This window comes from Gavia stellata, chromosome 8 (genome assembly GCF_030936135.1).
Source record: "Gavia stellata isolate bGavSte3 chromosome 8, bGavSte3.hap2, whole genome shotgun sequence".
Lineage (NCBI taxonomy): Eukaryota > Metazoa > Chordata > Aves > Gaviiformes > Gaviidae > Gavia > Gavia stellata.
The window spans coordinates 5451792-5478286 of record NC_082601.1 but is presented as its reverse complement, the minus strand read 5'-3'; the positions used below and the strand labels follow the sequence as shown (position 1 = coordinate 5478286).

At 37.8% G+C, this 26495-nt stretch overlaps 1 protein-coding gene across 1 annotated transcript in view; it reads left to right on the top strand.

The window, feature by feature from the left end:
• Nucleotides 1-26495, top strand: part of ARHGAP15 (Rho GTPase activating protein 15) — a 313756-nt gene that overhangs the window by 13427 nt on the left and 273834 nt on the right. The window contains exons 3-5 of the mRNA XM_059820503.1: nt 17791-17865; nt 21617-21678; nt 25816-25903. Coding sequence (XP_059676486.1) covers nt 17791-17865; nt 21617-21678; nt 25816-25903 — 225 coding nt within the window. The remainder of the gene's footprint in view (nt 1-17790; nt 17866-21616; nt 21679-25815; nt 25904-26495) is intronic.

The following is a 26495-nucleotide window of genomic DNA, read 5'->3' as shown; positions in this document are numbered from 1 at the left end:
AGGGTCTTCACTTCTTATTTTCAGGAGTCTGGTTTTGATTTATTACCTTATTGAATTTTTTTTTAAAAAGGAGAAAATATAAGTCCTGTACTCCTCCAAGGCTGGCAAAATTTCCTGTAGACATAGAGACAACAGCAAGGTGTTTATTTGAGGGGCAGGGAGGCTGTCTAGTTACTAGCTAAGAGCCTTTTTGAGCAGTCACAGGTACTTTGGTTCCTTTGTGGACTATAAGAAGTTTTTCTCTTTCCTTACCTTCAGGGCAAAATGGTATATCCTACCAGTACAGCTCTCCAGCTGCAATTGTGATAAATGTATCTGCAAGACAGGAGGCTTTGACTTAGACTGGACTTTGTGGGTGAAGAGACTATTATTGCACTAGCTTTTTTTTCCTGGGACTCTTGGGTAGGTTTTCTGCTAGTTTTTAGTTTGCTTGTTTGTTTTGGCTTAGGGTGAGGAGCAGCTGCTGGATTTCTTTTTGTATTTAAGTAGATTTTTCCCCACACACACACACTTTTGGCTATGGCAGGCAGAGTGCAACATAGGTGTTTTCCATGACATCATGTAGTGTAAGCAGAGGAAATACACGTGAAATTTTTTTGTTCTCTGAGCTCACTTATTGTACTTGATATGTGACATGTATCTATTTGAAGACTGCTATCAAAGGGAAGGACTTTTGGTTTTTTTGATGACCAGCAGCAAACCCACAAATTGTTCTATTTGGGACAACCAGGTCATATTTATTATTTTACATAAAAAAAGGTACATAAAAAAAGGCTGGCAAGGTAGGATATAAGGTATAAGGTATCAAATGAATTTGCACTACTATAAATTGTAGTTCAACAGAGACAGTATGCTACATGTTCACTGTGGGATGGCTTTTCCCTGATAAGCTCTAGTCAATCCACAGTAATGATTAAGTCAAATACTTCATACATTAAGTGTTCATATAGGGAATCATGGGGGTGAAAAGAGAGAAGGAAGGGAAAGGAAAGAGAATCATGCTGAGGAAAAAAAAAAACAAACCCACAAAACAACCACAGAAAAAAGTGGATTATGCAGAGGTCTGCAGCTACAAAACATTTCCCTCTTCTCTCGATATCATGTGGGTATTCAGCCTGTATTTCTGCGGCGTTTTTCCCAGGCTCCAGTGGAAAAGCGTGGATTAAGCTAATGCAGGGACATGTTTTGGCCGCTTATTATTTATTACAATTTTAGTTCCAGGTTTCAAAAACAATTAGGGAAACTGCTTAATAGGAAAATGACTCTAATTACTTGTTAATTGAGGTTATCTGCTTCACATTATTCAAAATGTAAATTGTGTTGACACTTGTACCCAGATATGATTACTTAATAAACAGACTGAAGATGCATCGCGAATGCACACACCTCCAAAAAAGAGGCATTTTATTTTTCAACTCTAGTTTGCTCATCTGAAAGTTGTTAAAAAAAAATATACATAATATATGTTAAGCTCAATTATAGCATGTTAGTTCAAAAATATAAATTATATGTTTCAAATAGTGAAAAGATCAAGTACTGAAATTTAAATGTGAGAGGGTTTATTAAGCTTACATATAATATGTTCAGGAAAGGTTTATACACAATAAGAAACAGGGTCACATAAAGTATGATGCTAACTCCTGAACAAATAATTTAGCTGACAAATCAAGTATCTGGATCCAAATAAAATATCAAAGTTAATATTTGTGATATTAGTATTTACTCTTGTGTTTGATTTTGGGGATCTACAAAAAGAGGACGAGTGTTATTTTTTGAAAAATAAACTCGTGGGGATGAGAGAGACAGGGTTCTGAACCAGATTGTATTTTCTAGAATAAGGTAATTCTATAGTGTAAGGCTAAAAACAAAATATCCCCTTTTCTTTATCCATTAGTGTGCTCTGGGACCTCTACTTTTTTGCAGAAATATACAATCCCTATTTTTTAAAAAGTCTTACGCTATGAGTTAAATTTCATAGTAACCAAATGACTAATGACATATAAGACCATGATTCCATGTGATGGAAATCTGTGTATTTGCTGGCCATGTCGGTGTGGGTATGATCAGACATTTTAAAGTATTGATTTTTGGGGGTTTTAATTTTTTTTTTTCAAATGTAGGTTGCAAACTTCATAATTTCCTTAGGAAAACAAAAATGTTTATTACAGAAAAAAATCAATGAGAAAAGCTGAAAGGTAACATTGTTGTTCTAAAGACATACTAGTGAACCTGTGGAGAAAAGAGAGATTTCATGTGTGGTTCACCTTGAAATTTCCCAGTTTGAAATGAGAGAAAGGCCTCGGTTCAGGCAGAGAAGCCTTGGAGTCCATTTCTGTGTCTTAGACTATCGATTGCTGAGGCATTTTTGGAAATGCGAACCTCCACAAGCCATGGTGGTCAGGCAAGGAAAAGGGCAAGGCAGGAAAATGGGAGGGAGTGGAAAAAAGTTAATGTTTCAGATGAAAGGGGGCTGATTGCACACTTCACGGGATTATTTGTTCCTTAATATGCAAGCATAACATTTCCACCTTGAATTTTTTGGACTTGTAATTTCCTTAGCTAAATACCTTTTTAAGGCATTTTCTATTACAAACACTATTACTCTCCTCCACTTCCCATTTTGCCAAGAAATGAGAGAAAGTTGCAAAGCCCACAAGGATGGAAGTTTTAGAGCTGTGTTTGTGCCCATTAATTTTCTCTTCTATGATATTTTCCCATTTTCACTCTGTTTGACATTGAGCCTGAGCTTTGTTCCTGACTTGTAGCCTATGGCAGTGGAACGGGGAGATGAGACATCACGGAGATGTAGAGCACACATAAAAAGAGAAGATGTGTAAAAACTGAAATGACATGGCAGCTGAAGCAGCTTGTTGCTCAGCTTGGTTGCATGTTTGAGTGGAGAAAGCGAGGTAAATTGTGATATGTAAGAGAATAACGCTCGACAGGGTGTATGGTTGTAAGGTATATGGATGCTCAATCATGTGGTGAGGCAGAAGGCTAAAGGACAAGCGCCTTCGGTATCCGCACAGTCTGTAGATATCCGTATGACCTACAAAACAGAGGGTGTTAGGCTCAGAAAAATATCACTTACAAAGCATATGCAAGCAATTTTAAGAAAAGAAAAGTCCATCTATACCGTTTGACTACCTCTTAATCTTTCAGTAATTATTAAAAGAATAAAGTTCAGGGAAAAAATTCAGCATCGCACGCTTCTGTGTGCGTTTGCACCATAAATAGATGAATTCTCACAGTAGTATTGCAAACAACCATTTCCACTTCCCACTGGTTATACTTAAGCACCTATTAGAGTTACATGTGCCTTTATGCTAATTTTTCTGAACATTTACAACAACTGCTATATCTGTGCCTGAATGGGTTTGTGTAATAGACCTGACGATCTTCAGATCTGGAGTAGGGTTTTTTAGGTCAGTCTCCATTTACAGCATTTTAGATATTTGAGGTGGCAAGAGAATGGCCCTTTGTGTACTGACATTAGAACATTTTAAGATTTTTATTCAGAGCACTGTTTAAGTTTTGTTTCTTCTACAGCCACATAGAAAATAATTTGCAAATTAGTTTCTATGGCAATGTGTAATAAATTACTGAAGAAATCATGATTCAGGGGATTTATCTTCCATTGTGTTCCACTTTAACACACACGCATGCTTAAACCTGCAAGAAGATATAAGCAGATATTTTAAAAATTATTGTGACGCAGTATGCCAGCTTGCCTCTGCCTTTCTGAATGTATGTGCACCTGAATAAATGAGACAAATTATCCCGTTTTTTGATTTGGTGACTTTTCTTACAGATAAATAGACGATTGTATAAAATGCAGGGCAGCGCAAAATCAACTTTGTTATTTTAGCATGCGGAAATTGTAGATTCCAGGTAGTTTTGTTCTTTTTATAAGACAATGTGCCGTGCATTCACCATTTTATAAATCTGTAGTCACTGAATCTAGGTAGTGACAAACTGAGATATATTGACTGGTTTTTGTAATGGCACCCATTATGGAGATAGACAGGCCCTCTACACAGTGAAAAGCAGCCAAATGCTAAACAGTGTATAAAATCTTCCCTGTAATAAACTTCACCCAGAGACTGTATCGCTGAGGCAAATCCTGCAAGCACTGCAGTGCTGGACCAAACTGATGCTTTTACTCTGTCCTGGAGTTTTCCAAATTCTTTAAGTTCTGAACTCTGTGCACAGGAATGATGGCTAGAATCTTGGTTTATCTCTGATTTTTAAAAGCTTAATGCCAGCACTTTTACAGGCACACTGTTCAGGTGATGCAGATGTTAATAGTGATGCAGGAAAGACAGGAACAGCCAGTAAATATTTGTGGGGGTTTGTTTTAAAATCGGGTGTGATTTGATTACAAGAAACCGATGATGACCTTTCTATGGTATTAATGGCTAATAACATGTTGAATGGCATCTACCAGTGATACTAATTTCAGAAAAATTAGCAAAATCTGGCAAAATTTTAGGTAATGTAAATAAATATCATGCTAGAGCCTTAAAGAGTTTTCTGAGGTGGTCCTTGCCTGTTGATTTCAATCTTAAACAAATATTAGGTTGTCATGGAAATTACAAAAGGTTCAAAGAGGGCAATCATTGTGCCAATACTCAAAAAGGGAAAATTGCATGCCTTGGAAAATTTTATAGGCAGATGAACCTAACGGAGTATTGGGTCAACTAATGGCAACATTGTTGCAGGGTTTAATTAAAAAAAAAAAAAGGAAGTTAAGAATATCATTGATGTCAATCATCATAACTGAATAAAAACCAAATTTAAACCTCAATAAAACAGCATTATTTTTTTGATGCAAGTCTTGTTGAAAAAGGCAGCCATGTTTGTGAAGTGTAGTGGAAGTTTGTAAGACACTCGACTTAATAGTACGTGACATTCTGATTAAATATTAGCTATGTGCTGTATCAGTGAAGCACATCTTAAATGGATTAAGAACTGATTAATTTACACGTTTCGGAAAGTAGTCCCTGGGGAATCATCATCAACTGGGTGAATTTTTAGAGTTGTTCTCCAGGGACTAGTACTAAGCTTGACACTAATCACTCTTTTTATCCATGATATGGAAGTAAATAGAACAGTTCTAATAACATTTTAAAATAAAGCGAAGATTGATGGACTGGCAAATAGGTCTGGGTAAAGGCACTTGTGGAGAGTGATCTGGATTGCTTAATGGCTGAAAGTGCATTTTAATTTATCCAAATTTATGTATATATGGGAAACACAGGCCATGCTGTTCCCAGAACTAGGAACTGTATTCTGAGATTTTACTGCAAAACATAGCTCCTATGGGTGTTTCGGTGTCAAAAAGTTTGAGCTGACCCTTGTGTTCATTTCTGTCAGTGGCACTGAGGAAAAGGAAACTAGAATAGTGATTCTAAAGTAATGAAATTGATGCAAGGAAGAGGCAAAAAAAAAGTATTGGAGGTTAGGAAAATTATCTTGCCAATGAAGGACCTACAGACCTCAGCAGGTTTAAATCACCTGAAAGAAATTGAAAAGCAACTGATTTCCTACTTACGTACATTAAGGGGCAACATTGGGCAGAACAACGGTTCTTTAATGTAGCAGAAAAAGGCAATACAAGATGAAATGTCTGGAAGTTGGACCCCCCCCCCCCAAATAAAATGAGGGTTACAGTACATTTTGCAAAGACTAGGGGGAAACTATCAAGAGAATTGGTAAATTCATCATTTTTTCATGCCTTCAAATAAGGAATGGATCCCTTCCAGGGAGATATCAAACAGAAATTTCCTAGGCGAAGTCCAGCACAGTTTGGATAAAATATTTATATAAACATTTCTATAAACAGTGCCATCTTGATTCCTCATCCATGTCAAGGGGTGGAGAAGCAAAGATATTCAGTGGCAGGTGCTATTTGAAAGCCTTCATTGGACTAGGGAGGAAAGAAGAAGAAATCCAGCACATAAGTGATAAATCAAAGCCTTTTTCTCTCCATTACATGGTGTGTCTTTGTGACTTTGCTGATAGTGTAGTATATGTTTGTACAGCATGGTATATTTGCACTGAAATATATACTCAAAGTTCTGTTTTTGTGTACCACTAAAGCTTCTAATAACATTTGACTCATTTGTTTTCTTGATGTGTGTTATTTTCTCTTTTTTAATTTTTAATTTTTTTAATTTTTTTTTAATCAAATTCTCTGGCAGTGCACCCAGATTAAGTGCTGCCTTTATACACTGCTCACATTTCAGGTGGCAGTGAATGATTCTTGTTTTGTTGAGGGTTTTCTATTATATGCAAGGTAGGTGACTTCTCTATCAGAACAGAATGAGGAAAATCAAATCGGGGCAATTTCCAGCCTGCCTAGGTGCTTCAGAAGTTTCAAACAGGATAATTCCATTTCTTCTTTTCTTTATCCGCCGTATTAGCGTTATGTGGTTTGCTGTCAGTGCAATGCCACAAGAGTAAAACCTGGAGATTCAGTGTGCTTGGATCAGAAATATGCACTTCCCTCTCTTACAGGTTCTCTTCAGTACATGGACCAATTTGTGGAGTCAGCACAAAAGGGAGTGTTGTATTATTTAGAATGTTTCTTTCTCTATGAAGGGCAAATAATGAAATAGTACTTAAGCGATGCGGACAATAGCGTTTTGCAATTGTAGTTCCTACTTTGCCAAGACACACATGGATGGCAGGTTTTCTTTTTTTTTTTTTTTCATTTTTAACTTGTGTGACAAAGAATCAAATCAAGAACCCTGAAGCCAAATACAAATTTGAAGAACTGATCTTGGTATTTTAAAAAAGACCAACAACCTGACCTTTGCATTACAGTATTTTACTGTGTCAGCAGATTTTGGCAAAAGCGCTAGGATAATAATTTTGTGTGAGATGAAGGCAAATTGCAATTGGAGAATCCCAGAGCTGGGTAACAATATTAGCAATAACTGCTGTCCTACCTGGTTTGCTGCAAGGTTGTGATTAAATATAAAACTAAAAATCTCAAAGGAAGAGTGAGGAAAAGTTAAACTTTTAAATATTTTCATTCTTTTCCTAGCAGAATATCGTGATGTCAACTAGAATAGGAAGCAGTCATCCTGCTAATTGCCCTTTGCAAAATCACCAATTTGCTTAAGAAGCTACTTGAATTAGATCAGTTATTATTTTGATTACTCTGTTTCTTTCGTCTTAGTGTTTATAATGGCACCTGCGAAAATCTGTTTGAAAACTTTGCTGCATTCTTTCTTCTGTTGAGTATGCCCTTTGGTGCTCTGAACAATGCTAATAAGCAACGCTGATTTTTTTTATATTTTTTTTAGAGATTACAGGTTGTGATGATATGAGAGATTAATATGAGCCAACAGTGGTGGACAAAAAAGCATTCACAAGCTTACTCAGGTTATTAGTGCAAAGGGAAGGGGGAGCAGGTGGCAAGTTAGATGGCCATCTAGATATTGTCAATCTGACAGGTATCCAAGTGGTTCTGTATTACAGTCTCTAATTTTGATCTCTGAATAGTTTTTAATAAGATTTAGCTATGGGGTTTTCAGCCGTGACCTGTGTTAGAAGACGTTCCTTCCAATCACATTAAAAGTGTACTTTGTGAAAATTCCTGTACTGACAAAAACAAAGGACCTTCCATTGTAAAAGCCAATGTCTTACCTCTGCGTTGCCAATTTTTCACCTAAGGAGGTAGTCTTAGTGGTTTTTTCCTTCAGACTAAAGAAGCTGAACTAAGCTTGGAAGTCAGAGCAAGATAGCTTTTATGCAGGTTCTTTGATTTTTGTCACTGGATGTTCATAGCGACATTTTTGGCTTGTGTTGCTTATAAATCTAATTTCATTCTGGAGCCAGGACTTTTTCGGCACTGCTCCTGTGAAACTTGGACACAACGATTTGACAATATGTCCAGACCAAAACAGATCAAGTAGTCACACATGACTGATTCGGCGGAGCATGCTCAAAGACAAGACTGATGTCTCCGCGCAGCAAACAATTCTCTAGGGTAGGGACAGCGCGCTCAAATCCAGTCACCCCAGAGTAAACACTAAGTTAGACACAGCTTAAATGTGCCTTCAAGCCCAGGCTTCCACTGCTGACTAGATGAGAGCCCCAAGCCAGGCTGCAGACCCAGCCATGCCGTAGCTTTTATATCTCTTTTTCAGCCTGCTAGCAAGCGTCCAAAATCGTTAAAGCAGTGTTGGGGCGCACTCAGCAAGGGGAAGGGGAAGAAAAAAGAGAAAAACACTTGTTAGAATAATTTTGTCACTATGATTTGTGGGTATTTGCAAGTCATTTTATTAATTTTCCATGAGTGTTTGTAAGTGTGATAGTTTGTTCGCCAGAGTGTTGGCAGAAAGGAGGAGTCCTGGAAGACTCCGTTAGACATAGTCTCTGCTGCAGAGATCTCTTTGATTTTCCTCTCCCTTCTCCTTTTCAAAGTTTGAGTAATCTAATCAAAGAGGAGAAACTATAGATGTAACTTTTCTAATGACTCTCATACAGTGTATGGAGGACAGCAAAAGAACTATAAATGGCCTGTAAAAATACGGTGGGATTTATATGTACATATGAAGTTGTTCAAATAATTTCAATTAAAATGTGGCTTATTATTTAAAGTAATAAAATTATTATTAGCTGTCAATTTGCTGTTAATAAAACTATATTTGGGAAGAAAATTATATTTTAATTTTAACATTATTGCTTTGTCTTAAAAAATCTGCAATAATGTTCACTTTTGGACTCAAAAAAACAGACAGAAGCTTTTCTTCTCTACTAATTTTTATAAAAAGAGTCCCTTGTTACGAAGCAGGGTTTTCTCAGTTATTATTTCAAAGGGCAATGACACAAATTAAAATGAATCTTTATTAAAATGACTTTTTGACTATCAATCTTTACTGGTTCCATTGTTTACCGTGGAATATTTTATGCAATACTATATATATGGAATGTGCATTGAGGGTAAACAATTTTTGACAGGTCTGGATTTGGTTCACACTGCTTTCAGTATGATCTACCTTCGAATGTGTTTTTATAGGCTATGGTCATTGAGTGATGTGCAGCGCCCAGGGTAGTTTTAAGCTAAGTTGGGTCTCGGAAGCAGGCTAGCCTGGGAAGCAGTGTAAACTAGGCTGTGCTCTGTCTGGTTCATGTGGCCATGGCTATGCTGCTCTGGTGCTTGAGCCAGGTTGTTTCAAGTTAGCCCGGGTATCCCTCCACTGCCATTGACAATGTAGAGCGTATTCTTACACAAGGATCTTTTCAATTTCCTTGTATCACTCCTTTTTTTTAAATTTTTTTTTTTCCCCAATATATTCCCCCCTCCGCTTTGTATTTCTGGCACATATATGTCCACAGGTGTTATTAAGTGTAGGGTAGCATGTGGTGTCCATGCTTCAGTGCTATCGCAGAGGAAGGACTTCCTACAGGAAAAAAATGATCACTTTCAGTATTTTGCAGGCTGCCCATCTAAGCCCATCATTGCCTGGCATCTACATACTAAGGGCAAGGATCCAGCGAACTTGTGAGTGGGCACCATGCCATCTGAACAGATGGGCATGGAAGTAGGCAGCCAGTAGACCATGTATGTGCATCAACTGTGGGTGTTGAGGGCAAGATTCCCAGTGGAGAATGTCCAAACAGCTGTCTGGCCTGAGCCAACATGCCTACGACCAAGCAAAAGTGCCATCCCTAAATCCTGCTGAGTTGGATTAACCTTCAAAAATAAAAATTGCTTCTGCAGTAGCATAAGGTGAGTTTTTGGCTTGTTTAAATCCGAGAGAAAGAATTAGGCAGGCAGGATAAAGAGATGCACTAACAGGCAGTCCACGGGAGAGGACTGAGCATTTGTTTAGGAATATTAATAATATTTTATACAAGGGTATTTATATGGTATACAGTAACTGATGACTTGCAGGAGTGTGACATCAATGTTAATTATGCTCTTTCTGTTAAGACAGTCCTTTCAGGAGAGACTGAGCTTTTGAGTGCATTTTGATTGTAGTATATGTGCTGGATGTGATTTTGTAAAGGCAATTCTTTTGGATTTATTTGCACATTTACTTACTAAGTTTTAATGATTTTTTTTTTTTTGCTTTCCCCTCGCCCTGAGAATACTATTCTGGGGTGCAATTTCAGGTGAGAGTTGCTGACACAGTTTGCTGTCATAGCTGAGTTCTCACATTTATTGTCTTTATTTTTCTAAGATCCAAAGGGGACACGAAAAGATAATCTATCATTACTCTCTGTCTGTATTAACTTTGATTTTTACCTTTTATAGACATAACACCAAAGAACAGATTTTTGCAGACATAGATGTCAGAGGCAAAGAACACTGAAATACTGATGTCTACTGCATTTTTCTTCCTGCTGTTTTTACTCCTTACTTCCTCTATCATTGGTGCACTACTCATCTGTAATTTTACCAAAGCACCTGCAGTAGTTAAGATTAATATATTTTAGTATCCTGGTGAACCAAAAGTAAAAACTGCATTATGAATAGAAAAATCTGAATAGGAAACTTACAAAATATTTTATTTCATAATATATATTTTTATGTATGGCTAGATGAATACTGTCACAGTGTGCGCGTTGCTGTATTTTTGTTACATATTACAGGCTGTAACAGAAAAGGCTAGTACAAATATATAAAAAGCCTCAATTTAAATGTTCTTTTCTCAAATCAATGAGTATTGTATTTAATATAATTAAGCATACTGAAGCTTTGAGACCAGGTTCCAGCTTGATTTCCAATTGGAAATCCTGAGCATTAGAGGCAACGCAGCTGTTGGTCCCTTTGTGATAGTTTGATCCCCAGGTATGCAGATCTGAACGACCCACAGTCAGATTCACAGCAGCCTTAGGATTTCTCAAACTTATATGGGTGGTAAGAACCTTTTGTGGCTGTCTCCTCTTCCACATATGCTTTTGGCAGATCTCCTGTTCCTGAAAAGGCTAAAAATGAAGCCAACTACATCAGCTGGGACTCCCTCAAAGCAAGGATCAATTGGACAAATTTCAAAGTCCATTTGAGTAGCTAGAGAGGAACAAAAGGGCTCCACTCTAGGGAAAATCTGCTCCTGGGAAACAGCAAGCCATTAATGGAGAAAAGTACTTAGTGGCTGATGTAGGCTTATCCTTGGAGTTAAAATATTAGCCCAAATTGGGTACCCCAAAATTGGAGCACCCCTCCAACAATTTTGGGAAAGAAGGCGACATAGTTTCAAATAGACCATGTTTTGTAATCAAATTCATGATTATTTATTTTCTGATCACAGAGAATCACCTCATCTTAACACTGGCTGAAATTTAAAATAAGATCCAAATAATTATTTTGCTCTTATTTCATGAATGATGTGGCTGAATAAATGGAGGTACTTCTGCAGTAAAAGCACTGTGGTGCTTGTCTACAGCAAGTTCTGAAGCCAGGGAGCATGCCCACGTGATTAAATTGCCTTGATATAAAATACCTGCCTTCACAGGCTCAAGTACGAAGGAGGACCCTCGCACTGTGGGAAAGGTCTATAGGATTCTGATTTATAAGGGAGCAAGAGGTCAAGGGAAGCAAAACCATTATCATTATTTTCACAGGCTCTGGAGATCTGAACTGAATATAGAGGGCAGTGTGCTCAAAGGGAGACATGCAGGGGGAATGCAACACAATCCTGCTTTCTTTTTTTTTCCCCCCACTGACTTCAGTCTGCAGATTCTGCTGAGAGTATGTCATATGTAACAAACTCAAGCCTGTAAGGACTGTGAAGTGGTTTTCTTATTAAATGATGCATAGAGAGATTATCTGGTCTGTAGCCAGTGCACAAAAGCTCCATACATGCAAGTTCCTATTCCCGAGGAAAGCATTTGGTCACCCGCGTAGTAGTGAGTTTTTGGGGGGTCTGGAGATGGGGTGGGAGGGTGAGGAGTAAATGTGGGCTGGTGGGGGCAGGTCTGAAACTGCACTTAGTGCCTCTATCTCCCTGCAAGCCTTAGGGGAAAAAAAGCAGAGTGTGCTAATGTCACACTATACTGCCTTGTAGTCTCTGTTACCTTTTCTTCTGAAGAAATGTGGGGAGGTGGGTGTTGGTCTCTTCTCCCAAGTGACTAACGACAGGGCAAGAGGAAATGGGCTCAAGCTGTGCCAGGGGAGGTTCAGGCTGGATATTAGGAAAAATTTCTTTACTGAGAGAGTGGCGAAACACTGGAACAGGCTGCCCAGGGAGGTGCTGTAGTCACCATCACTGGAGGTGTTCAAGGAACGTGTGGACGTGGCAGTGCGGGACATGGTTTAGTGGGCATGGTGGGGTCGGGTTGTTGGTTGGACTTTGATCTTACAGGTCTTTTCCAACCTTAATGATTCGGTGAAATCTATTTGGGACAAGCAAGGAGGAAAAAAACCCAACAATCCCCTGTGGTTCTAATGTAACCCTCTGGAGGATGGTGTTAGGAGGGCTCCAGAGCAAGCCAGGAGCACCAGCGGCCACAGCTGCGGGCAAGGAGCCCGCTGGGACATGGGGAGCTTTCCCTGGGGCTGAACAGGATCTTCTGCTGAGCTATTGCACAGCTTTAATGCACCAAGAGCATCCGTAGCAGCAGCAAGTTGAGAGAGAAGGGGATTATTCCCGCTCTTTCTTGACAGCCTCCGTTTCTTGAGGTTGGACTGAAAACCCTTATCTGCTGAGATGACAAAGGTATATCTTCGAATGGGGAGCCCCATGGGATTTTCTCAGTGCCTTTCACAGCAGAAGAGAAACGATATCACAGCAGAGCTGTTTCCAAATAATTTCTGTAGATAATGATGGACTTGCCATACTGCCCAAGACTGGATCTGTAAAACAAAACAAATCACTTTGAGCATGGCAGTGAGTGAAATGTTACAGGATTTTCCTTTCTCTTGCCTTTGCCTAGGTGTCTTTCAAGGGATGGGGCCATTAAGAAATGCTACAATACATTTTTGTTAAGTTTGTCTATGTAAGAAATTAAGAGCTGTCACTGCAGTATGGGAGTGACTGGGAATGAAATGACCACAGGCATCACTAAATCAGGTATCACCCCTCCTTCCCTGTTGAGGGAATGGTTTGCACAAAAGTTTATGTGACTAGTTTGTACTTTTATTGCAAACTTTCAAGCTGCCACCAGTAAGTTCGATCCTATAAAGAATGGAGTGTTCTGGCCCTGATCCAGAAAAACACTTAAGCCCATTGCAGAGTGCTTTGCTGGATCAGGTCCAGAGCGGAGCAAGATGCAGTAGTAGGGGTTCGACAGTAGGGGCTTTCTCTCTTTTCGGGTGTTTGTAAAGGAATCTCCACATACATGACTGCAGTGTGGGCAGGATGAAACAGAACAATAGTTAGACCCCTAAAAAGAAAGGCCAAAGCATGCCCAGCATGACAATTTTTTTGGTAGAAATCTAACAAAACCTCCATGAGAACCTTCTCCTTGATGGAGTAGTACAGTGACTGATGGAGAAAACAGCAAGTAGATGTCCTCCCAGGGCTTCTCTTCCAAAGCAGAGTTCTGCTGCACCAGGTGCTGCTTGTTTGAACAAACTATGGTTTTCCCAGGCTACTTGTAGGTGATGTTTGTGGGTAAATAACCTGTGGTGAATACCTCATTTGATAATCTTGGAAAACACTTAGAAATGTCTTACAATTATAATTGTTTAGAGATACAAGTGGATTCAGAATGATGTTTCAGGAAATAATTAGTTGGTACTTTGCGCTAGGGCAGGCTGTCTGGGCCTTTTGAGAAATGCTCATTGGTTTTGTTAGGTTTGGTTGAAATCAAAAAGAAGTATGCTGCTTCTCATTGACTAGATGAATTAGGTCAGAAATATGCTTGTAATGGGAAATAAAATCCAAATCAGTCCTCCAAGTCTCTTTTTAAATCAACGCCACAGTATTTGAAGAGACTAGCGATGAGTTAGTCGTGATGAATTCCCACAAAAAGAGGGAGAATTTAAAGAACAAATGGGAACACAGAAAGAAATGAAATTAAACATCAGGTTATTGTATTTTACTTCATCAATGTTAGAACAGCAGTTGTCAGACGGTTGTCCCTTCATGTCAGGATACCAGGCATGTGTAATGGAGGCTTTGCCATTGTAGAAAGGATGATGACGGATTAGTGCTTAGATACTGGAATAACTCTGGTAGGAGATGGATACCCTTTAGCTAAGGGAAGGGGGGTGCTGCTGAGGCTGAATTTAACAAAACCAGACTTGCCCACAGACTTGCAAGCGCTCGCAGAGTGGATTTTTAATGCTGCAGGTGACATTGTTGCTGACTGAAGAATGTTCATCAAATCAGAAAACTGCTGATAAGCTGCCTTTCCCAAAAAGGGATCTCACGGACTTCTCCTGTAAATTTCTGCCTTTCATCATACCCTGGGAGGTGAGGTAGAGGACTTGTGACAGATGTTATTTAGGTTTCTCTTCAGTTTATTAGGGTAATCGAATAGAACTATAGAGAAAAAAAAAATCTCAAAACATCTCCTTTATGGTCTATCTATTAAAAACTGAATGAAAGAATGAAAAAAAATTGAGCCTACACTTCCCGTTGAATATTTTGGTACACCACTGAAAATTGTGAGTATATTGTTACATGAGCATATTGACTACTGTCACCCAGGTTCTGCTAAGAACATTTTAACATTGAACTGAGTATATTGTAAAGGAAGTGATATGACTAACTCATTCAGCAGTATTTGCAAAATATATTTAAGACCAAATTTGTACAAGGCCTGCTGGAATTTTATAAAATCAGTCCTAAAGAATACATTGCCTCTGTTATTGCTGAGCTTTTTCAAGCTATTTTGATTCACTTTTTTAAAAGTTCAATTTCTAAACCAAAAGGCTGGTAGAAATGAGTAAGAACTTTGTTGAAGTTTCCTCTAATTCAATTTGTAAGCCAAATAATTGGGGTGTTTTTCCAGAAGAGCTTGATCTTGGCTTACGTAACTGTGAATTTTGCTTGTATTTCTGTAACTAGATTCAGACTTTGGAGCTTCAGGATTTTCTTGCATGAGATTACATTACTTTGTAGCCCAGCAATGAGCAATTTCTTTTATTTTTGCCCTATAAGAGAAATGCCTTTTTAGCAAAAGTATCACATTAAATAATCAGGTCGGTCTATTCTTTTTCCTTGTACACATGCAGTTTTCCTTAATATTTTTTTTTTTTTTGCTGTATGGAAAGCAGAGAGGTTTTTAAAGCATATAGTATCATCTGTAACTGGAATTTAATTTTTTTCTCCTTTCATGCTTCCTGAAAATCTTACTATTGTCTTTTTATTATAGTACCACTAATAATTTGCAAGCACTACTAAAATAGTACTTTTTACTATCTCCCTTTGTTTGATCGTGGATGGATTTAGCGGTTCCGATATATTCTTTTTAGCACGTACCAAATGTGAGCATTTCTTTTGCTAACGCTCTGATCGCTGAACCAAAGACCAGACCAAAAGCTCTGATCGGTGCTGTACGCTTCACAAAGATGCATATAGGGCCCCCAACAGACATGTGTGATTCCTGGAGAGAGCAGCTGAATGTTAAAATAGATACTGTGGAGTGGTGGTGCGTCTTGTTATTTAATTTGGATGAGTGAAGAATATATTTTAGAAAGCATCGTTGGGCAATACGCTCTGTTGTATGTTAAGGAATAATTAGAACGGGGGATCTGGGTAAGAAAGGCTTCCTATGATCTAGACCTGAATAGATTAGTTATGTCTTGAGCACTATAGAACCTTCAGAGTTGTTGAATAGTAAAGATAAAGAAAAAGATAAATTGAATTAATTTATTTTGAATTTATATACATGCCTCTGCCTGCATTAATATTAAGTCCCATCCAAATTCTAAATAGAAAGACCGTAATCTTAGAAGTTCTCTCAATAGCATCAGCAAATCATTCTTGTTTACCCTACATGCTAATAAAACAGGAACATGACACTCCTGAAAACAAGATTGCAAAATACAGAAAATGTGGTCTGACATTTTTTTCTCCCCAAAGGAGGGACTGCCACTAACTAAAGTATTTCTTATGAAAGCTCGATTGCTTAAGATGCAGAATATTAAGAGAGAAAAACACTTTAGGACACAGCCATGTCACCAGCTGTTACTCACCCTTAATGAAATTGTTAAGTGATATTCTTCATAAATAGGTCAGAGAAACTTTTGAATTGTGAAGAATGTTTTATCTCTTTCTTTGAAATATTTCTATTGAATTTAGAACTGGTAATTCATTAAGCTCATTAGCTCTGACTAGGAGAGTAGAGCAATATCTAGGATATAGATTTCAAGGCTTAAAAATGTTAGTGCTTACAAATAAACATGAAAGCAACGTGTGGAGAAAAAATATGGGATCATAATATGTTTAACTGTTTTTTGAGCGTGGCCCTCTGGATTAATTAAGAACAATTTCTATATTCAGACACTTGAATATAAACAGAATACATTATGACTTTTGGTTAACTCTGTTTTTAATAAGGAAAAAGAGAATGCGTTATGATGAACACAGTGGAAACTAGTTGAGAGTATGTTTTGTTGTTTGCTTTTTGGCTTCAGTTCAAAGAGGAGATACTGAATTTTACAGGATCTCAACTCCAAATTATGTTATTATTGGTTGACATTGAATTTAAACAGTAGAAGTTTCTTTATATATATACACACACACGTACTTTTGGGTGACCTGTTCTTTGTTGCAGATTTGTAAAGAAGTAAAATGCTATTGAGCTCTGCCAAATGCTTGATTTAAAATTAAACTTTTATTTAGTCTTAATAATTTCTGGTATAATGCAATAGTATTCCAGATTTAAGTCACAGACGGTTATACTGGCTTCCTCCTAAAAAAGAGGGAACTGAAGGAAACCAAGGACTCAATACTTGGGAACAATTGTAGAATCAGAGTCCAGTATTGCTGTAGCCTTCCAGTCCCTTCTCCCAAGTGACTAGTGACAGGACTAGAGGAAATGGCCTCAAGTTGCGACAGGGGAGGTTCAGGCTAGACATTAGGAAAAAGTTCTTCACTGAGAGAGTGGTGAAACACTGGAATAGGCTGCCCAGGGAGGTGGTAGAGTCACCCTCCCTGGAGGTATTCAAGGAGCGTGTGGATGTGGCATTGTGGGATGTAGCTTGATGGACATGGTGCTGTGTGGTGTTGGGTTGTGGCTTGTTATTGTTGTTGTGTGGCGTGGGTTTGTTTTTTTGTTTTTTTTTTTTATGTTTTTTTTCCCCAGGTTGGACTCGATGATCTTACAGGTCTTTTCCAACCGTACTGATTCTGTGATTCTGTGATTCATGGAGATTTTAGAAATAGTGTTTAAAGCAGTTTAAACGTACCGGATATATCATGTGCTTGTTCCCAATTATTTTCTAGTTTCTCCATTAACTTGCTGTGTGGCCTTGAGGTTATAATTAGCATCTTTTCCATTTCTGTAAAATGGGTTTACGTGCACCTAACCAGTTAAGCAATTTTTGAGATTCCTGATGGAAAAGTCATAATTTAAAATTATTATTATCAGTTGGTTAATTTTCAGGTAAACTTGCCTATGTGACATCACAAAGAAACACATTTATACCAGAGATGTTTAGAGTTCAGTAGCTGCACATTTCAAATACATAGGGCTCAGAGGAACACCGGATTTCACAGAAATGCAGTATTGAAAGAAACAAGGTTTCCAAAACTCCATCCAATGCATGCTGTGCATGCCCAGTAATTAAGTTTGTTGGTCCACCTTTACGTTCATGTATTTCAATTCTCTCTGAATTTAAACCCTTGAATTATATATATATTTTTTATTTTTTTTTAGGTAAATCGTCATAGAAGAAATCATTCCCAACATAACCTAACGCTTGCAGACATCATTACTACACCGGACCACACAGTAAGCGATTGCTCTATAGAACTGATAAATCACTCTTGTTATTTTAAATGTTTATAATGTAAATGTTACACACGCTTTACTAAAGAATAAATACATGAGGCTTTGGATGCCTCAAGATGTTAAGGGATTTGACGGACTTTGATTAGTCAATAAAAAGAATAATTTTAGAAGGTACAAAGCAATTTATATAGCTTGACTTTGCTGTTAATTCAGTTGTACTAGACTGATGTTTCATCAGTATTAATACTTGGAATAAAGGAATGAGACCATGTGTTTGTCTTGTCTTCGCACATATTAAGGTGGTTTTAATATTAATATCAATTTTTGTAAGTAAAGGTGATCATGGAATTTGACAAAATTTTCCTTGGCATTAAAAGAATCTAGGGGGAATGAGAAGCATAGCGGGTTTTCTATTAAAAGAAAATGAATATGCAAATACAAATTCATCAAAGAAATGTTGGTATCAGCGGTACTTTTACCTACACAAACTTTTCAGGATTAGTTTCAGAAGCTTTAAATTCTTCTAATTAAGAAAATTACAGAACCTGTATGTGATATAGTAATAATTACTTTTCCTTATAGTTTCTAATACTGTTAGCTCATGAGTCTTCTTTTTATTATTTAGAAACTCAAATATTTACACAGACATACTCTCATCTTCAATATTCTTCTAAAAAGCAAATTAAAAAAAAACAAACCACAAAAGCCCACACAATAATTCCCTTTTCTTATTTCTGTTCTAATTCTTCAGGGTATTTTGGGTCATTTTCTCAACCTTCCATATGTTGAAAAGGTGCAGGAAGGGCAGCAGCTTAACAACAAATGATGATATTTATTGAGACAGAAACAACAGAACATATCATTAGGCTATATTTGGTATTCTTTTTAATCTAATATCATCCATTTGCAGAAGCTCATCCTGAGCTGTCTTGGAAGTATTTTCCTGAAAACAAGTAGAATGGAAAAGGGGCCATTAGCAGGTGTTAAACAAGGGGAATAGAACACCCCAAAAGGAGGTTATAAAAATAGTGGGATCATCCTAGAAATCTTTTTCTCTGTCTTTGTGGTACAGTTGTTTTGTAATTCCATAAATGCCCTTTACACTAATTACAGAGAAAACTGTGCACATTATCAATTAATGAAGACCATGCTAATTTTTTTAAAGACATCACCTGTACTAGTTTAAAACAATATATATGAAAGTTACTTTGCTTAGCCCTGAGAGGTCTCACATTAACTGAAGTTCTTGTATTTTTGAGCTCAGATGGTGAATTTGAGCTATATAATTTAAATCAGGATATTTTATATGCCCAACATTTGTTAGTGGATTTGATATTCTAGCTCAAGACAGTTATAAGGAAAATATGACTGAGCAGCAACGTTTTCATCTGGCAGCACAACCAATTTTTTACTTCCCAAAATGTGAGAACAGAGGTGATTCAGATTTGATGTTGAAAGTCACATTTGCCTTTAGGTTTAGGTTGGTTAAAATAACTGTTTGGGAAGGGTGGTTGGTAAACTTTGAAAGCATGAGATTTTGGGTCTGATTCAGAGAAGCAATCAACAGCTTGAATGGTTAGCCAATGCTCCTCCCAGTTTCTGTGTCCAGATGGGTAGAAATATTAAAAAGAATAACCTCTCTCATATGTTATTTGGCATCTCTGGCCCTGGCCAAGCACCAGAAGTTTTACGCTACAAAAATGAAGGGTTAGAAGGGGAAGAAAAATATCGAAAGATGTAAAGTAAGTTCGATTTTTAAAAAAAAAAAAAAAAAAAAAAAAGTAGGTGGAGATGGGGATTAAGTCTTATTTTAGCTCTAATAATTCATCCATCCATCACTAGATAAATAATGACATGACTCTGCACAATAATCCCTACATACTTTCTCTCTGGGTTTTCTATGGCAATGATATGCATGACAGGAATTTGCATGAGATAAGTACAAATTATAGAAAACACACACACTAATCCTCATGTACCTATTTGAGAATGTCACCTAAATCATTGTCCACAGGCCTGCAGACCTTTTCATAGGTACAAAAAGATATGTACACAGTATATATTTTATTATATGCTGTATACCATCAACAGACAAAATCTAAGGAAATAAACATATTACACTGTTAATATAAAGATATTTTGTATAATCAAAATAACAGATATGTTTGATTTAAAAATCCTTATGTTGCCTGTTAAAGCATGTTTTATTGCTTTTTAACGGCTTTGCGGACAGCAAAATTCTATTGAAATTGTTACAAAATCTCCTTGTGACATAATTTACTATAAAGATCATGTGGAGTCACAATATCCCGGTCAGGCACTGACTCAGTAGTGTTTGAAAGGGAAAACAGACTCACTCTGAATCACACTTTTGTTTCCTTTCCCATTAGTGACTCAGTTGGGACATCCTCGGCTAATGAGATCTGATAAGATGGCAGGTCAATGGGTTTAGCTGAAGACCAGTACTCTCATTTTGTTCGGGTTTTAGTTTTTAAATATAAATTTACATAGCCAAAAAAACCCCTATCCCAAACTGTATATCACAGCTATACAAGGGATGTTTCAGCAGATCATAGAGAACCAAGGGTCTGCAAGGACTTCTGCCTTAAGGAAAGTGTGTGCAGAGGTGTGGAAGAGCACAAATTAAGAGGGAGAGATGAAAACAAAAGATCAAGCCTAGGACTTGCTTCTAATATCCCAAACCTCAAGCACAACCTTGATACCCTGCAACCAAGGTTGCAGGCTCGTGTACACCAGCAGAGTCCTTAGCCTGTTCTGACCCCACAGAAAAGGGACCAGGTTCCAGTAATAGCAATAGCAGAGTACGGGATCTACAGAGGTGATATCGGATTGCTAACATCCCATACTGCTTTTTATAGGTAATAGCTAAGGGCTTTGCCTTTTTGGGTGTATTTTGGAAAATGCACAACACAGCTGTGCTTTCCCTTGTTTATAATTCTAGTTTCAGACTGTATGTCGAGAATTGACAGAACCGCTCAATTTGGTTTTCTGCACCATACTATGAGATAATTTAGTTCAGCTGGAAACTTGAAGACAAGTTCTCTGTGCACATGGATGCACACACTCCAGTGAAGTGTGACCTTTTAAGGGCTGTGAGGGGTGAGCGCCTCAATACTAGAGCTCATCTGAAAAGCAGCACCACTTAAAAGCATGACGCCTTTTAGCATCTTGCATGAGCCTTGATTTAGTGCTGACTCAAAGCAAAATGTGGCACCCATGAAGGCAGTGTAACTATTCCTGTTGTACAGATATTTAATGTTTCTCTGACATCGCTTAGCCCTAAACATGACTCCTTTTAGAACATAAGAAGCAAGAGCCTTTTACAGAAGTATGGTGTGTCCCTCATAGCTATTAATGGAAAATGGACTCCTGGAACTCAATGTATGAAATTATATCCTTGACATAATTTACTTGCAATGTATTTTCAACTCACTTTTTACTTATAGCTAGAAACTTTGCTTGCATTAAAATAGATTTCTTCTAAATCAAGAATAGAGTATTATTGGGGTTTTTTTGAGGTTAATTCTGTGTACTAATGGACTTTGACGTTGTTTGCAAATTTTCAAAAGAACTGACTGTATCGGAAAAAATAGGTGACTAAACTGAGAATTAGTGATAAAATGCCCTCACAATAGATCAGCTAGATGCAGACTCTTATGTGTGTACTAAATGGATTCATTCATCTGAATAAATGATATGGTTATGACATGTTTGTTTTTTTTTCTTGTAGGTAGTGGAGAAAGAAGGATATCTTCTAAAAGCTAAAATAGCAGATGGTGGCAAAAAATTAAGGTATTATATGTAAATGTTGCAGAACTTACCAGTTGCAAAATTCAGAGTTGATGCATACTTAAGTATGTATAGTTACTGTTGCTGCTTATAGCCGAACTGCCATTGTTTCGGTATTAAGCCAATGTATGATTAGTCCTAGAAACCAAGCGACAGCAGCTAACAGGCTCATTGCATGCAATGAGCACGTGTCAATGTTAGCCTCTATATTATATATATTATACACACATTAAGGACAACCTTAAGGCACCAGGCAAACCAATAATAAATTTTCCAGTGGGCAAATTTTAGGTGCTGAGCGTGTGCTTGAGGGGTCAAGGATAGGATGTAGGAACCCCCCATCTGGTGATGCCACAGGGATGCCAAGACAAGATTATCAAAGTGTTCAGCACTCACTCACTTAGCACTGTGTTGAAAGTAATATGAGTATTAATGCTGCCTTTTATGGAAGGATTTACTATCGTTTGCTGTATTTAGATGCCTGTAAAGGAGTAGCAGTGATGTGACCAGCACTGTGTGTTACCAATAAGAATGAGTAATGTGAAATATTATATTTGCTGTCTGAAGAAAGGAACCAAGTAATAAATTCTCATACCTATGTAGTGCTAAACCATAAGGATGCTAGAAACGCTCATTGAAAAGGGAGTCTGTATCTCACCTAGTCCAACCTCTCACTTGAAGCAAGAACATTGTCGACGCTTGGCCAAGCCCGCTGCAGCTGGGTACCATCACAGACTGGTAGTTCGGGAAAAGGCATTGAAGCCAGTAATACTCTATTCCCCACTTTGGACATTGGCAGAAGCTTCTGCAGACCGTGCATAGGCTGGGCGTCGCCTGCGAATACGCCCAGACAAGGAGGGAGTTTTACCTTCCCAGCGCGTGGGGTGGCCTTAGCACAAAGCATCTCCATGGCTTGGAGTTGCGCGCCGGCTCGGCGTGGGCACAGGGAGGAGGCAGGGTAGCTCGGCCACTTGTATTTTTAAATAGCCCTGAACAGTCTCGTAATTTTAAATAGCCTCAGAGATTGTGAGCACCACTGAAGCTATAACGTGCTGCCATCAGGTGTTCATTTGACAGAATGCAAATGCAGGCGCAGCGCTCGGGGCTCCTTTTGCGGCCCCCAGAGTCGGGTCGCACCTCGCAGGGGCTCTGCGGCAGTGGCTTTCAACCATGGCTTTAACCTTGTCGCTATAGACAAATTCACTCAACATCCTTGTTAATTCCGGCTGGGTCTTCTCTGCACACGGATATTTATGGCTCTTTATACAGGCAGAGGATGGGTAGTGGGGATTCATCTGCTCTGCGTACACTTTGTCTGACTCCTCCTTTCACTTACCTGAACTTCATCGGCTGGAAGTGATTTCTTGAATAATGCGGTGCCGCGTGGCAAAAACTAGAATATTGTGAACTGACTTTTCTAAAGAGCTTGAAAACCTTAGGTCACTGCATGTATCCCATGAAATACAATGTGTGCCCATCAGTACAGAGACTAATATAACTTAAAGCATTATTTTTATCTTTTTAAATCTGATGAATGACTTTATGGACAATGTGATAAAAAGGTTGTCTAGTTTATATACCTCTTTAGGTCACAAAAGAAATGAAGTTTTGATTTTAAAAAGTCACTTTTTAAATGAAACAACTGCAGAATAAAAGAACGGAGGAATTTAAATTTAGGGGAAAAAATATTCTTGCAGATAATACGGTGAAATTGAGTTGCCTTCTCATAACTTCTGTAATTCCTGTAGTCTCCTGCAAAACCACTATATTTTCTTATTCCTGATGGAATTAAAGCATTCTTTCCCTCGAATTCAGAATGAAACTTAGATAAAAAATATCACCTGATATAATTTAAAAAATACTTATCATTGACTTTTTATTTCTTTGTTGTTGACTTCTTATTTCAAAAATCATGAATAGAATGGCTTTTTTTTTTTTAATGGTTGAAAGGACAAGTTTTCAAATCTTGGCAAACTTCCCAGTTAGTTTGATCAGAAATTTGAATCTTTTGAGAAGTCTGGGACCTCAAAATGCAATTGATGATTTATATTTCTCAGGTAGAAAAACCTGCCCCACAAATAGCTGGAGCAAGCAGCACTCTGGGTGGTAGAAGTGGCCATGACACAGAAATGTTCCTCTCCATAGCTATGTCAAGCATTTGGTGTAAGTTGGGTGGTGAATCTAAGCTGTGTCCCGAGGGTTTTAATCCTTTGGTAATCCATATATATCCAGGATATCCAACTCATAGGAAAATCTGTTTAAAGCAGCACACCGCATGCTTGGCCACTTACTCCCCTGTGCACTTACAAGACCTTTTATGAGTAGGGGAAAAAAAAAAAAAGAAGAAAATTAAAAAGAACTGAAGTTGTACTTAACAATAGACAACTTGTATTCACTACTTTGATGGTGATACTCAGCTACAGCACTTGTTTCCTAAAGATAATTTAAAAAAATAATTAGCTGAGGTTGAACTGTTCTCAATGCCAATATACCCAATCCACCGCTATGACCATAGTTCACATTAGCTAAGGATCCAGATTTATAGTGGTAATAAATTTAGCTGAAAATTTCAAAATTACTTACAAACACTGTCCTTTTGTAGGGAAATATTTCCCTGTGATGGTCAGGTACTTTTCTAAAACCCTATTGTTTCTTTCTTTTTCCAAATGTCTCTACTTTTTCCTCATTAACATGGCCTAAAAAATGCAGTTATATTTTCTTTAGACGTGCTCATCTCCTCTACAGAAACTTTCTTTCACTGTTGCCTCTTGTTGGCCATATTTTAGGGATGATCATTAGAACATGCTGAGTGAAATCCTGCCCACGCTGAAGTGAGTGCAAGTTCCTCTGATAATGTCAGTGGCGTTAGGGCTTCATTTGTAATGCTGGTTATGCTCCTTAAGCTGATGACCGAAACATATTGGATAGGAAAGTCATTAATAGAAAAACTGCCTGTTGTTATGCCTGATGTGCAGTTTGATGGGATATTGAGTGCAGCAAAGCTTTGAGGTGGATCTGGAAGTGAGCATCGCAAAGACGACCGACAGGCTTTAAAGCTCAACAATGCCAGGTTTTGCTAGAATAAAAAATGGGTGTGCTTGAGTTACATAAGAATACCTAATAGGGAAAGGTCAAAGGGGCTAGGGAAGACAGAGAGGAATAAGGGTTTCTAAAAGCTCCTCCCTGGGCCCTCGGTGTCCTTATAGGCAGCTCCCTCCTTTTTAACGCACTACAGCATACACATGAAACAGCCTCTTTGTCACATGCATTTTCAGATTTGTTCTAAAACGTTCAGATTTGTGATTTGCATTCACATAAAGAAAATAAATAGTGGGTTTATGAGTATTTTTGTAAATATCAGATGTTATGGCAACCAAATTGGAGAGTCAAACTTGAGACTTTCATCTAAAAATAGTTTTCTATCAGACTAGATCTACTTGTTTATGATTATGCGGTGGTTTGAAACATCACATTATATGTAATATATATATATAACAGCATTTTCTTCTGAGTTGAATATTATGTTCTTCTGAGTCAGGGGACACTGTTTCACATATCCATGTGTATTTTGACTTCTCCCTTGCCCCAGCAGTTTGCTAGTGCTTTAGGGCTGTGAACTCCTGATGTTTAATGGTTACTTAAACCTCTCTCAGATATCGTTCTTATCTCTCTCGCTCTCCTGTACGTTTTTAATTTAGGAAAAGGAGAAAGTATTTGTGACCTTTCAAAATAGACCCTTTGCTGAGCTCTGTGTAGTCAGATGGAAATTATATTTTTCCTTCTTGGTTCTAATTGAAATATTGGTTACCAGAAGGGCACCAGCTGTTGGAGTCCTCTAAGTATATGTGAACTTTAAGCATGTGTGAATAATCCCACTGTTTTCCTGTGGTTAAGGCACTTTGGTGGAAAAGGAGCATAGATAGGCTTTAAAACATGAATGAGGAGAAAGAAGGCCTTCAAGCTTTGTTGGGCCACATTCGGTATAATTAGGATGGTGCAACTCCATCAATATTGGTGGAATTGCATTGCTGATGTTGACTTTAGACCATTTTTGTTTCTGAAATTAAATAATTAAAAGCCAAGTCTGTGCTTGCATGCCTTGCTGATTTTTCCTTTTCAAAATTTTATTTTATTTTTAAGGAAAAACTGGTCCACATCCTGGATTGTTCTCACAGCTCGGAAAATGGAATTCTACAAAGAATCCAAGCAGCCGGCGCTGGCCAACCTGGTAGGCAATCAACCGTCCAATATCCTCGGCTTCCTTGCAACTGTTATTTCAGTATAAGAAGTTCCGTGTTTACCTAAGACGAATTCAGACTGAGCTGGCAACCTTCAAAGGTTTGAGAGCAGCTGAAGGAAAATGCCTTGATAAACTTTTAATCAGATGTAGTGTATGAGAAGAAATAGGACTTAGTATGTCCTTTATTAAGAAGTGCATTTTGAGAATAATTGCAAAGTGAGACAAATGGTGAGTGACTATCCAGTAATGTGAAGGTAACACTTTAAATTAAGGTGCCATTTATAAATGCTTTATTCTTATTTATGAAAATGATCACTAAATGCGGCTACTTCCTCAAATAATGTATTAGAAAGTATATTATAAAATGCATTAGTAATAAATGCTTAACAGATGATGTGATGAGAATCTGTTGCAAAGGGTATTGTGAGATGTAAATTGTATTAAACCATGTATGTGCATCTTTAATACATGAATTTAAGTTGTTATCTCCCATCCTATAAAGTGGCTTATACATTAATAAATAATAATAAATTATTTATAAATGACACCTTAATATAGGGTGTTACCAAAGGAGAAAACA